The sequence below is a fragment of the Halichondria panicea genome, chromosome 8 (assembly GCF_963675165.1).
Source record: "Halichondria panicea chromosome 8, odHalPani1.1, whole genome shotgun sequence".
NCBI classification, from domain to species: domain Eukaryota; kingdom Metazoa; phylum Porifera; class Demospongiae; order Suberitida; family Halichondriidae; genus Halichondria; species Halichondria panicea.
Window position 1 is genome coordinate 4,075,954 of NC_087384.1, and position 14,251 is coordinate 4,090,204.

Sequence of the window (14,251 nt, forward strand, 5' to 3'; positions counted from 1 at the left end):
CAATAACTACAATTACATCTACCTTTGATTAATAATTTATTGATGGTAATTGCTGAATTATTTCAATTTTATGTACTGTGACTATAAGTCAACCTGACCATGCATGCATAGATTATATAAAGAGGAAAGGGACTGGTAACAGAAGTAGCATCACGTGACATTTTACATTGAATTTGCAGTATGCAGGAAACATATGAATTATGACCACTGCAAGCCATTCAGAGCCCCCCTAAAACATAATTTTCTCATGCCCCCTGATGGTGAGCATCATTTGGAAAAGAAAAACTAATAATTGCGTAGATATCGTATGGCGGGTAATTTTCGTTGGTGCAAATTGAAGTACGTACCCTCGTATTTTCAAAATTTTACACCTCAAGATAATTACGTTGAACTGAAAATGTTCGCAGTTTTATTGTTCGTAATGCTCTACTTGATACAAAAAATACTAATATTTCCACCATACGAAAATAACCCGCTATACGGTAGCTAGAGATACAAATGGTTTTTGTGTCACAATATGAGATCTTTATATGTACCTAGAATGCAAAGCTAAAATTGTGCAACTCATCGGTGTAATATGCAGATGGGATCCTAGATTTTACTAACACTAGATACATGATCGATACATAGCCTCAATTGAACCCCGGCGTAACGCGGATATAATTTGAGGTCATGCCGTTTCCAATCTTTATAATCTATGATCTGACTCACATTCATACTGTGTAAAAGATTTATTTATTTCAGAATCAATAATAGCAGTATAAATGGGATGAAATAAATAAATACGTAGATGAATTACTGGAGAAAAATAAGAATAAGTTTGAAAACGATCGATCAAAATTTGAAGGCTTGCAAACTCCCATACACATGGGCACCTTTAGACCACTGTTAATTAACAGAAAACAAATTACAGAAGAAGCCTATCTATCTATATACAAAACATCCCATAATATACGTTAAACATTATAGCAATAGTATAATTATACGAGTTGAATATAATAGTAATGCATCATAAAAATATAGTAAGCTGTACAGTGTGTGTTTTGTATTGTATAGATCGCTCTTCATTTGGAAAATTTGGAATTTTGGGCTCGACAATCAGAGATTAATTTTTTAAACTTTTGAAATACTTTCCGTCTGAAAAGAAAAGCAACACAAATTGCTACTCCTTGAAAGCTGCTCAATAAAATAGCAGTCCTTGGAAACCAAGGGTTTGTGAAGACGTAATTGGAAATGACAAATATCCATGTTATTCCACTGGCACAGAAGATAGTAATAAAGAAACGTGTGTATAGTACATTTGTTTGCTTGTTTGTGTTTTTTCTGTTGCGCCAAAAAGATCTGATCACTAGAGTAACAATAATCGTAAACATAATCATGTTGAAAAATACAGAAATTGATAATGGTACCACGAGAAAAATAACCTCTGAGATGGGATGATCTATCCAGCAAGTATAACGATTACGCCCATATCCTACCCATTCGCTTGTATTGTCAATAATTAGAGCTGTTACTACGATCAACAATGGCACTCCCCAGGCAAACACTAGTAGTATAAGAATCCATCCATATTGACAGTTCCCAGGCTGTTTCTTCAGTTTACTAGCATTATATAAAGAACAAACGGTATCCAACATTGTGACTGACATGAGCATAAATTGTGACAACAGGGAATAATGTAGCAACACTGATACACTGTAGCATACCTCTTTCGTGTACTCTGTAGATCCCAATATTACCACTGTTAGATTGAATCCACAATTGGCCAGGCACACGTTAAATATTAGTAAATGAAAAGATTTATGGATGGTTCGAAACAGACATAATGATATTATCACAAAACAATCACCGACAATTGACAAACTGCACACCACCTTTAGTAAAATTTTAAAGATCTCCATATCATCAACATAGTCAGGCAGACAACCTTGGGGCTCCCCCATCTCATTATAGCACACCATTTGCACCGTCTCATTACTGTCGGAGGTCCATCTTTCTGGATCACTCAAGTTCTGTACTGGCATTAGCGACAATCCATCCGGACAACTCATTCCAGTGCATAGTTGTCCATTGCATAAAGACCTGCTTACGATGATTTGTAGAAAAACTATCTGCAGAACACTGTATAGATCTAAAGCCATGTTTTTGTTGTGCGGCTATATACTATTCACTGGCTGATGTATGTGTATATACCATGCACAACTATGATATCAGTTCAGCATTCCGGACATGTGTCCTACCAGGCATGTGATACCATTTCAGTTTTCCCACGGTGATACTTGTATTACTTGTTATGAACTTGAACTTAGTCTTTGTGTAGGAGGTTAAGTGATTAGAACTAATCAAATCATCATTTCATCCTTAATTCCAAAGAGCAAATAGTGTAGAAGTGCTAGCTTGACTCTAGCTTAATTACTATGTTGTTGATAATTAGTCTGCCTAGTAATTAGTGTCAGAACCACTAGTCTTAGTTTACTAACAACTGTGGTCAATAGTTTATAGGCAGTGACATTGCAGTAATGATAACCAAATGTATACACCCATTATAATTATGTGGTATCGACTAGACATGTATACTGGAAACAACCCCTTCCCCCCCCCCCCTGCAAGTTAAACAGACGTGGTTTCCAGCTAGTCTAGGGTTCCTCAACCAGATACTCATAGTTACCATCCAAGCTATATAATTGTGATATCTACGTACGTTATCACACAACTGGAGGGCACATGGTAGAGTTGATAAAAAATAATAATAAAAAAAAGTAATGGTAGTTACCGTCTCATGTTTTTACTTGACACTCTCAATATAATTTTCCTTATATTATTACAGTACATGACACACGATCGAGTAAAATAGGTCAGCTTTTGTAACTTTTCATCATGTCTTTATAATTATGTCTACTCATAAACTCCTAGCTGCATGGTAAAATTATGGGAATATAATTATGATGAGAATAATTATGAGGCCACAATAATTATGTAGATCAGGAGCAGGTTGTTACAGAATTGCCTTCGAGATTGCCTACGTTACAAGTTTCAACTATAAGTGTTTTCAACCACTGTCTCATTAGAAGGTAAAGCAGTCCATGTCTAGTTTGCTCAAACAGCTCATATTTGTGTCTACACACAGACACACAAACCATTCACTTCTAGCTACCCCTGCTGCGCGTGTAGCAGGTATATTATTTTGAGGTTATGTGATTAAGTATGTATCGCGAACATTTATACCCATGAATAAACCATATCGCATGCGTGCATGCTGCAAAAAGCTTAAGGATGTTATTATACCGTCGAAATAACCTGCTATACAGTATATATAGCTAATAAAATTACCAAAATCGATGCCTATTATTAGAATTAACGTATAGCGGGTAGTTTTTGGGGGACAAAATATTTGTGGTTCAGCAATATTGAGACATTTCGTGGGTAATATTTTCGTAGTTGTGGTTGAAGCTTGCACTGCAGGTAAAGGTAAACAAGGTCGCTTCATTCATGGGTAAAATATTCGTGGTCAGACCTTCAACCACGAAAACCACGAATAATTTGCCCCACAAAAATTACCCTCTATTCGGTACGTACTACATGTATTTATGATCCTAATTTAAATCGGGGCCTATATTTTCAATATCGGCTTGTGTATAAGTGTTAGTTTGACCATACCTGCCCCCATGCACCAATGTCATGCTGCATGCAGCTATAGCGCTACGGGAGCCCTACACTAAAAATTAATTGGCAGCATAGTTTGATTATTAGGTACAATTTATGTCATGTATAATTATACATACCACTTAGCTTCGGGACTGTTTTAAGAATTGGGATGGATGTTGTTTGTGCTAAATAGTCTACCATGCTCATGGTCAGCTAATTACCATGTATTCACCTATCAACAATGAATATACTATACTAATTAATTAACCCACACACAATTAGTGAAGGTGTTGCCCGAACATTCTAGAACGGTATATACACAAGATTAATTAGAGCCAGAACACATGCACAAGTTAGTAATAATTATGCTGCCAGAATAATTATTCTTGGATTGAATCTTTGTCCTATATATATAGAGAATATGCTGCATGTGTGTTTTGTAAATCATGCTGGTTATAATTTATATGAAGATAATAATATCACTACTAAACCTAAACTTAATATTGTCTACACCTTGACCACAATTACATATAAACATTGTAATTGCTGATTTAATTTAAGTCAATAGTAATGTACAATAAAACAGATAAATTGAAATCATGTTCATCTATCTCAACACAAAAATCAGCAGAATAACGATGCAGACAGCCACTACTCCACCGAGTATGAAAGAGTCCCTTCTCTTCCGAATATTGATCTTTTGAACTACACTGTTGATTAGCGGGAACCGACCTGAACTTGTGTTAAGGAAATGAGTAATGATGATGTATACTTTGATAGTGAAACGTTATGCTGATACATGTGGATCGAGATACGACAAGTGTAATCAGTCGTGAAGTTTTGCTGATATTAAATTTTCATAACTATAATGTAGACTATACAGACTTTGTTGTGAGTTTCTAGAGAACAAAACGCTAAAGAATAGTGTTTTATGAAATTAATGTTAAATTAAATTAGGTGCATGCATGTTTGTCGTACCTCCACTGCTTCATAATTATGTTGTGTGACTATTGATTACTAGAATGAGTCCTGGTGACGATCATCACAAGACATCAGGCTATGAAACCACCACAGCACAGTGTTATTGTATATATCAAGCTGGTGGTGATTACTTTCAGGCCCAAGTAGTTCATTTCCCCCAGAAAATGCATGTGTTGGGTGCCTTTTCAGAATCAGGCCTGTTTTTTCGGAGCTAAGTTAGATTGGCTTATAGGTAACGGTTAAGTGTGTGTGCATGTCTGGTATGACAAGGATACTGGTTATGGAGGAAACTTTGTTGGTGACTCCTGCGAATACGTTTCTTTGATGAGAGAGATTTTCTTTTGTAGACATGGCAATACTGATGGCCTCATCCGCAAGTCTCTCAGACCTAGAGTAAGTATACTGTTATTACATTAACTACTAGCACACTGTGCTTTGTATACACCAGTACTACTGATACAACAAAGAACTAAGGGTGCTGGTGCCTCAGTGGAAGCTTTACGAAATGAAAGTACTCCACTAGGAGAGAATGGTGCAAAAAAGTGGGAAATGATTTGAGGATATAATTGTAGCCAAAAGTCCATAATTATCGTATAATAGCGAGTAATTTCCGACAATCAAAACATTTGTGATTGAGCAACATTAGTCAGCTTATGGGATATATTTTCGTGGCTGCGTGCACTGCAGGTAAAAGTCGTCAAATTGCTTCATTCGTGGGTAAATTATTCGTGCTCAGGGATTTGGTAATAGCTGCTGCTCTCATGTCATAATTTAGCCTCGTTCTCAGCCTGACTTTTCTCTATTGTATGTAGTTGGACCGAGAATGAGAATACATGTAGTTATAAGGCAGCTTTACAACTCATGCTGCTACACACGAGTCTAATAATGACCTGAAAGTAAGCACACTACATGTACATGTAGCCACAACTCGGGCTTTATTTTGCAAATCCACAACAAGAAAATGTGGCTAGAAGCTATCACCTACACTTGCTGCAGAGCAGTTACAACAATAATACACCTTTACTACACCTTTACTACACCTTTACTACACCACACACACACACACACACACACACACACACACACACACACACACACACACACACACACACACGAACACACTAACACACTATATACTGAATGCCTCTGGCGCATGCATGCATACCTATAATTATCATAATTATAGTATACACCTGTACATATAGAGCACACCATAATTTTATGCTTTGGTTTATACGTAGCAAGTTCAGGTCAACACTGTGTGTTGTGTTGTGCTCAATGTGTCTTTACTTTATGCTGTATAATAGTGACACGTCAGAGTATGTGCATAACTTACCCTCGTATTTGTTCATTCTCTTTTAAGTACAGTTCTGTTCTTCTGTTGAGTCCTGATGAGACCTTGTAGCTGCTGAAAGATTAACATTCAGTATGAACCAAGGCATTCACTCACTCTCTCCTTGACTGTCCTAGCAGCTCCTCTCTCTGTCTCTGAGCCACAATATTTGCCTGAGTAATAGATACACATAAATGTGTGATCAATATAGGATGTTATAAAATTTCTAATTTATACATGGCTTTTAAAAAAAGATACTGTCCAATTGTCACAGGTGCTATTTGTGACGCAGCTAAAGCTTACCTTAGTTCTTGTAAACTCTTTGTTATAGTCCTGCAATATCTCATTGTGCCGCTGCAGTGTGTGATAGAGACTACCACTTGGGGAGGTGCTGCTCACTGTTGACACGTACTCATTCAGAGCATCATTCACTCCACGCAACTGTGAAGGTGCAAGGTGGTATAAAGAATTTGTACGAATATGGGGCAAAGTTAACAGCTGCAGAGGTAAAGTTGCTCTTACACATAGAGCATTGGTCAAAATGTAAACCCACACTTTTTAATAATTATATATACATGTACCGTACATGCAGCGTGCAGATACATGTACATACATACACGTAGCCCGTTGCTTGGAAAACTAATTCATACCTCGTGGTAGAGGTGATTACATGTATGTCACGGGGCGTAGCCACAGAGGAATACGATATGAAAGTTGTGTCTGTGTATTCCAGCTGTATAACGTATGCTGCTCAACTGTTGCAATGTAACTTCAACTAGTGCGTCTAGCCACGTTTTCTTGTGTTATGATTAGTGAATTACGTTCTCGCTAGTTTAACAGGTTGTTGCAATCTCTTCAAAATTGTGCTTGGCCATACAAAGTTCTATTTTTAGTTAGCCTCGCACCAGAGCGTTTAACTACATTTGGTAACTACAAGAGTGCGAAAAAAGCTGCTATTAAAGCTGCACTGCCGAAGCAGCCAGCCATTGTGAACTTCGACCACTCTCCATGCCTTCTTAATCAGTCATTACAGGAAATGCACAACTAGACTCTCTAGCCACAACACTTCCACTGCCAGTCAGTGACCCTTGAACCCACTAACTCTTGGAATTTACACTGGCATTCCGACCCTAGCTACCTAGCTACGTACACTTCATGAACAAGTGTTTAAGTACATGTACGACAGGGTCTTAAAATTATTGTCTTGCGTTCTTAAAGTTGGTATTTTTTCATTTAACCACTAGCGTTTTTGTTACCTGCTTGCTATATCTAGACATACCTAAACAAACTTTATGCCTTCACTGCAGAAGGCTTTTTGCCTCAGTACAGCACCCGCGGCGCTTTATTTATTTGTGTGAAGAATGCAATAAAACGTCAAAAGTTGTAATTAACTTATGTTATTAAGTTATTAAGTTATTAAGTTGTAATTAACTCTTCTCTCGACCACAAGCACGAGGCCATGTGATACTATACGCCATGTGATATTACCCATGCGCTTTACCATATACATGTGAGGCATACGCTCCACTCCGTTTAACAAACTTAAACTCCATTCGACCATGATTGTTGTTAACGATGCCAAAAGTTCAAGTCTAAAATTAATGGCTGCAAGTCAGCAGAGCCTTGCAGCTCTCTGCTCACTCTTGCAGCTACCAATAGCTAGCGTTCTAGTGCAGAGCTAACTACTAAGTAGAGTAGTAACACTCGGTGAACAAGTTTTGCTACGGACTCTTCTGAAAAAGCTGCAATGGCATTCCAAGTAAGCAAAACTAGGCATAACTCGAAAACGAAGCTTTATTTTGCCAAGAAAACATGACTAGAAGTGACTAGAAGCCTATTGAAACTCTTACTTGCACTTCATTGATCCTTGAGCAGCTGAAATAGTCTACACACACACACACACACACACACACACAGACATACAAACACACTACCGTATACCTCGCTTGCGCATGCACACCGAGGCATAATAAAGCAGACAACGCTAGTGGTGGTAAAAATCCAGGGGCACGATAGAAAAACTCTGTTTCCTATGTAACTGATAAAGCCCACGTAATAATTATGACATTTTGATCGCGTCATACCTCCTTTGCCTATACAGAGTGCAAAATGCCTCAGTAAATGCATTTCTCCTGCTCAACGATACATATAGCAATTAATTGACTACATAATTATATGTAATAAGATGATATCTCTTATACTACAACACATGCATATACCGTATTGCTTGCGAGCATCAAACATTTGCAAACTTTGCGAGGGTTGATCAATTCGCAACAATTAAATCCGCAAAACCTAAATTATTACTAGTAAATACACATGATCCTTTCCAGAACGCAATAGTTAGATCGCAAAGGGTCAAATTTTCTGCTGATTTGGCTCATTCGTAAAGGTTTTTCACCAGCAATAGTAATACGGTACACATGTAAGTATCACATACCTTAGATATCAGTTGCTCTATCTCCAGTGTCATAGTGTCAAACACATGCCCTGTCCTTACCGGACCGTCAACACTGTCAGTGGAATTAAGTATTGAGAGCAATTAACCAGTAATTACTGTAATACTTTGATTTAAGGCAACCCTCCACATATGCGACACCCTCAAGCTTTGGAATATTTCTTGATCACTTACTAAAACCCTTAATATTTACAACCTCTAAATAATTATACCGACAGCTGTGGTAAAAATTATTTTTTCATGTCGCATCCTATGAAGTAAATGTATATATAGCCTCGATTCTAGGCCGCGTGGGTTGAATCGAGGCTAGTAGACTGAGGTACATGTAGAGCCACCTCCAATTAGATGTGGCCATCCAAATATGCGATACCAATACCTTACCCAATTTTAACCTCCAAAAGCGACCTCTGACTTAAATATGAGTGTCGCCTTAAAGTAAAGGGTATACGGAGGTGTACTTCACTGAGGCATTAAAATACCAACATTTTTTCGGAGAGGTCCAGGCATAAACCAGTAGAATAGTTGTTTACAGGAAGGGTAAGAACAACACTTAAATGTTCGCATCAAAACTACCGACCTGTCATCCCTGTGGCTGTAGGTAGAGCCCAGCTTGCTGAACGATACAAGCTTCAGGTCGATCTCAGTCTCTAGACGTCGGGATTCCTTACGGAGATCTATATTGACAAATACAAACCTCAGGAAGGATCATCAATGGTACTCTAAAAATAGCAGTTTATGAACAGCATGCAGCACAGTCATATGCAGCACAGTCATGTAGATCTTAATAATAATTATCGATGAGAGAATATTAAACAATAACATTTTAATATGGATCAACAAAGTTACACCTTCCCAGTGACTTCTCTTGGAGGCAGCCATTACTGAAGGGGTCACACTCTACTCCACTTCTTGAACAAACTCTACTCTATAATTACAGTACAGGGTAGACCTAGTACCTATAGCTACAAAATTAAAACAAGTGAGTAATAATTCGCAATTCGCCACGTAGATGATTATTTCTTTCAATATTTCATTCTATTTCTAAAACAGCGAAAAACGTCATAATTATAATTTTATTCATGGTGTCTACATTATACAAGTACAAAAGTATGTGGTGAAAATGTTCCTCTGAAAATAATATGAGTGTGGTCAGTCTAGCAGGAGGTTAGGGGTAGGGGTTGAGGGAATTCACTGAGCAACAAGAGTCCCATTCCAAAGACTGAATAAAAACAATATCAATTGAAGTCAGCGTGACATAATGTACATATAGTTCATAGTTACCATTCTGTATAGAGGGGGTCATCTGTATGTTGTTGGATTAGCTGCATAATTTTGGGATCAGGGTTTAAGTCAAGTTTCTTCGCTCTATCCCATCTTTCAGTACGACTCACACCTAGAATTTAAACGAACATCCCTTGGATTTATTAGTAATAAATACATGTTACAAAATGAGCTAGTGATCTGATCTGTCACAATAAAACCTTGTACTGATATATATATATAATTATATATACATATACAGCCTAGGGTCACAGTAGGTCAAAGTCATGTGACACCTAGCCTAAGCTACACGTACTTGTAGTGCCTCTAAAAACATTTCGTTGAATAAAAAAATGTTGCGCTATTTAGTCAATGACGTTGCGTCTTATTCGTGGGACCTAATTTTTAAGGGTCGCTAACCCTCAAATTTCGCGATATACAGTACATGTGTATAGTACAAAATATTATTTTGTCCACTTCATCAAAGTCTGGACGAGATAACAGCGTACCCAATAAGTCCTTCCCGATATAACTAGCATGCACTGTACGAGCTAGAGTTAGTTCAAGCAATTCTTTCCATATATAAATGGGAAAGCACTTAAATTCGAGTACAAAAAAACCAGTGGAGAATGCGCTTAAAATCAAGATACGCTGATACAGTGGGTAAAAGCACTCAGCTTGTGCCTCGTGCAATTAGAGGCGGTGCCGTTACTTGTTAATTTGTTAAATATTAAGCAATAATTATATTGTACTCTTAACCATGCTATCAAGAGTATAATATAATTAGATCTTTACCGTATAGCGCGTAATTTTCGTGGGGTAAAAAATTCAAACACAAGGAGATTTTCATGGCCTGCACTGTATTGCAAACGTTCCGTAACCACGCCTATATTTTCGTGGGTTCGTGGAGGTTAGCTTGCTCACAAAAGTAACGAACATTTACCCCATGAAAGTCACCCGCTAGTTACTAAAACAATACCGTACTTTAATGCGACACTTTTAAATAATTACGAAACCATAAGTCGTTTCTTTTGGAAGTTGAAAAATTATGTTGAAGTCCTGGTGTCGCATATTTAGAGGGTCGCCATCTAACATTGGAGGTTACTCTACTATCCTCAATTATATATAGGTCTTAAAATTACATTGTTTCTTGCGGTCTGTGGTTTGACCTCTATTTAGGACGCGACATAAAAAAATAATTGTCAACGCGCAGTTGCTACTTTTAGAGGTCAGAAAATTAGAGAATGTCGCTTTAAATCGAATAAGTACGGTATCATTTAAACTTATAGATCTCACCAGCAGCTGGACCATATGCATAATCCAAATCAAAGGCTTTTAGGAGCTGAATTTCTTGTAGATCTACATCAGGTTTAATTGCATCAAGTTTTATAGTGGGATCTTGCTTGGTGATCTCTCTCATTAAGACCTTTTTGGGGGGTTGCTTTCTTTTCTGCTTAAAATAAAACTGCTCCAGTGAAGGTTGGTGAGATGCCGCCATGGTGCAGTGGATGTTCCTGCTGTGATCAATAAAATCAGCAACCGTATTCCTCGGGCTCTGGCTCTTCTATGTGTAGATTTACGTGTCTCTCCTTTGTGTTGTGACTGCTGAGTCAGTAAACAAATCAGAGGGTTACTCCTACTAATTAATCAAGCACGTTGCCATGGACCAGCCTCAAGACAGGGTTAGGGATGTGTTCAGAGAGATTCCATTGAGATACTTGGGTAACATTATAAATCTACATGCATCTGTATGATGATAATTATCTGTATGACAGGGACATTACATCTGTATGCCTCTGGGCTACACAGAAAAATCCACACAGGACCGTTCTAGTTAATGACGAGTTCGAGTGTCCTGCAGGATTTTTGATTAGGGGGGAAATGCACTGACAAGGGGGGTTGGAGGACCTACCCCCCATAAAAATATTGGATTCTGGTGAATAAGCAGATTTTGAATGTGGGTACTGGGTGTATTTTTCTTTGTGCATGAGTCAGCAGAATAGGCCATGTGACCCAGTCTACATCTAGCTTCACCTAAGATATATATATTCCAAGCAATTTCCAAGCATACTTATATAACTGAACGCAAATTCTAGGAGGGATCTCCCCTTTCCCCCAGCTCCTGTGTGACACCCTATAGCTAAATAGCTGTCACAGTGTGCTTAGCAGCCTGAGGATTTCAGTAAAATCATGCAGCCTGAGCATAGCTTGTACATTTAATTATGCATCGGTTGTGCAGAATGTGGGTGTGCGTGTTCATGTTGAAACGAGCCCAATATGAGACAGTGTAAAGAGTACATATGTACTTGCTTTCTGCATTTAACACTGCTTCTACAACGTACGTACGTACATACAGCATTTTAATTCAAACTTAAGTGTGTGTAAAATTCACTGGGTACTGTATATCTGGAGTGACTGTTTCAGGCAGAAGATACTGCATTAGATATGCCAGAGGTATAGCCAATAGAGTGTGATGCATAGTGTTCGATGTCTTATAATTAATGCCACCTTGTGCCCTATATCTAATTGCAGGTTATGCTAATGAACTTGGTGAATCTTTTCGCCACATGGTCCCACTGAGGCTGGTTTGCTTTAGCTATGTCATATCCTCTGGCTATGTACTGTCACACGCTATATTCCAAGGCCTTCATGCGAACAAAACTGATAAAGTTGTCCTTCAGCAAACGCCAATACATGGCTATCACAGTGTGAACAGTTCACATCAGAACCACAACGTGAAGGTGTCTCCTGGAATAGCATTTCTGGACACACTGTTATGGCAGGGGCTGGCCTCTGTGTTAATACCTGGTATAGCCATCAATAGACTGTGTGCCATTTCAAGGACTGTGTTGAACAAAAGGGCAATGCATTTGTTGGGATCAGCAAGTAAGAAGTGGATTGTTACTGGGATAGGACTAGCAGCCATTCCCATCATCATACACCCTATAGACAGGTAGAGTGTAATGTTATGTTTAGTCTTCATGCAGAAGAGTCGCAGAGGGGTACAAATTATTATTATGGGGGGAAGCCGGATATCTGCACATGCACTGCCCCAGGAAGTTTTAATTGCATGTACTGTATAGCGGGTATATTTCGAGGGTATAAATTTTCGCTGTTTATTTATGCCTAATCCGCGAAAACCACGAACATTTATACCCTCGAAATATATACCCGCTATACGGTAGACTATACTATGTAGATGCAAGCATAAAATATTGCGTTTTGGCGGCTACAGTGATTTTTATTTGTGCGATAAACCGGCCATTTGGTGTGGCACGGATTGCTAGAGCTCTATATATAGATGTTTACTGCACAAAACTCTACCTGAAATGCGGCCACTCACTATTAATTCCTGTACTGGCTGTCCCAAACTAGGTTTTCAATGTAATTTACATAGTCACTAGATTTAAGGTAAGGTCGTTTTTAGCCGCAGCCACTTCGCTATTCAGGCCAAGCTGCACCGTCCCAAGGGTGACCGGATTAGCGACAGTCTATTTCCTCAATTAAACACTGCCATTTCATTGGAGGCTTTGATACAAATTTATGCTACATAGGTACGTATGATTTTGTCAAATCTAACCCACTCGGAGAAAGGAGCGATTGAGTTTGTGAGAGCGCTTCAGGATGGACCGGAGTCGGCAACACGTGATGTTACTCTTCATCAGTTGGTGGACATTTTTGATCGAAAGAATTTCAACATAAGAGCAGATTTTCACTATTTGGCGACTGTTTTTCTGAACCTTTCCCAAGTGGCCAGCCCTCGCCTAACTAAGCATTAGTCAGTATCACGCATGAGGCATTGTCAGCCACAGGTCGCCAACTATAGCGCTCCATTGCATCCGTGAAAAGTCGGCCTGGTGACGCGGCTATAAAACAGTACTACTGTATTTTGCTTTCACGCTTAAAAAATTCGTTAACTATTACTTTGTTTGTACGTGCATGCAGAAATTATTATGCTCAGAAGATTTATTGTGCTCGATCAGAAGCAAACATTTTATGCTAGCAAATCTGCCAGGGCCTATTTGTGATTCGTGTCAACAGCTTTGCTTGGTTTTGTGGTGGCTTATATATAAATCTTGTGTTTTTTAAAGTTTACAGTTTTCAGCTCCTCCCCTTCATAAATGAAGTCCTGAACTGTGCACCAGAGGAGGTCCGACATGCGTGCACGAATCACTACAAGTTCAGTGCATTTGGCCTGGAGATTATCACGTGACCACAATGACATCAATGCACTGAACTTGTAGTGATTCGTGCACGCGTGGTACGCATAACCATAATAATTGCGCAGTCATGTAAGGCCCGGTTTATTAGCTGTGTAGTCTTCATGTATCATTAACTTTAACAATAATTATTTTCCCTGCAGTTTTGTGGACAAGCTAATGGAGTCTATTGTTAGTCTAAGATCAGAATGCCAAACTATCACAAAATAATTCTTTATTAAGTCATTAATCAACGCCTCCCAATAGTAATCATTTAAAGACCGTCAATTATAATATACTATCCACATTGTCGAGGTATACATTATAGAGTTGATGAAGTATTGCAATTTACACGCACACTTTACCTGACCACAG

At 38.4% G+C, this 14,251-nt stretch overlaps 2 protein-coding genes across 2 annotated transcripts; one reads left to right on the forward strand and one right to left on the reverse strand.

The window, feature by feature from the left end:
* Positions 1-4,176: 4,176 nt before the first annotated feature.
* LOC135340032 (Golgi SNAP receptor complex member 1-like) lies at positions 4,177-9,609 on the reverse strand. The gene is made up of 8 exons (XM_064536315.1): positions 9,266-9,609; positions 8,995-9,091; positions 8,400-8,472; positions 6,263-6,400; positions 6,077-6,132; positions 5,963-6,031; positions 4,902-5,014; positions 4,177-4,377 (listed from the first exon to the last, which is right to left on the reverse strand). Exons 1-8 carry the CDS (start codon positions 9,294-9,296, stop codon positions 4,253-4,255), a joined length of 702 nt encoding a protein of 233 aa, XP_064392385.1. The 5' UTR covers positions 9,297-9,609; the 3' UTR covers positions 4,177-4,252.
* A 1,415-nt stretch (positions 9,610-11,024) lies between these two features.
* LOC135340033 (mitochondrial fission process protein 1-like) lies at positions 11,025-14,155 on the forward strand. Its single transcript, XM_064536316.1, has 3 exons — positions 11,025-11,399; positions 12,210-12,630; positions 14,041-14,155. Exons 1-3 carry the CDS (start codon positions 11,339-11,341, stop codon positions 14,105-14,107), a joined length of 549 nt encoding a protein of 182 aa, XP_064392386.1. The 5' UTR covers positions 11,025-11,338; the 3' UTR covers positions 14,108-14,155.
* Positions 14,156-14,251: the final 96 nt, after the last annotated feature.

Coding starts and splice junctions, on each gene's coding strand:
- LOC135340032 (XM_064536315.1), bottom strand. CDS start 9,296: ATGGCTGCCTCCAAGAGAAGTCACTGGGAAG. Junction 9,092..9,265: donor CAAGAGAAGTCACTGGGAAG/GTGTAACTTTGT, acceptor TTGTCAATATAG/ATCTCCGTAAGGAATCCCGA. Junction 6,401..8,399: donor TAGAGCAACTGATATCTAAG/GTATGTGATACT, acceptor GCACCTTCACAG/TTGCGTGGAGTGAATGATGC.
- LOC135340033 (XM_064536316.1), top strand. CDS start 11,339: ATGGACCAGCCTCAAGACAGGGTTAGGGATGTGTTCAGAGAGATTCCA. Junction 11,400..12,209: donor GATTCCATTGAGATACTTGG/GTAACATTATAA, acceptor ATCTAATTGCAG/GTTATGCTAATGAACTTGGT. Junction 12,631..14,040: donor ATCATACACCCTATAGACAG/GTAGAGTGTAAT, acceptor TTTTCCCTGCAG/TTTTGTGGACAAGCTAATGG.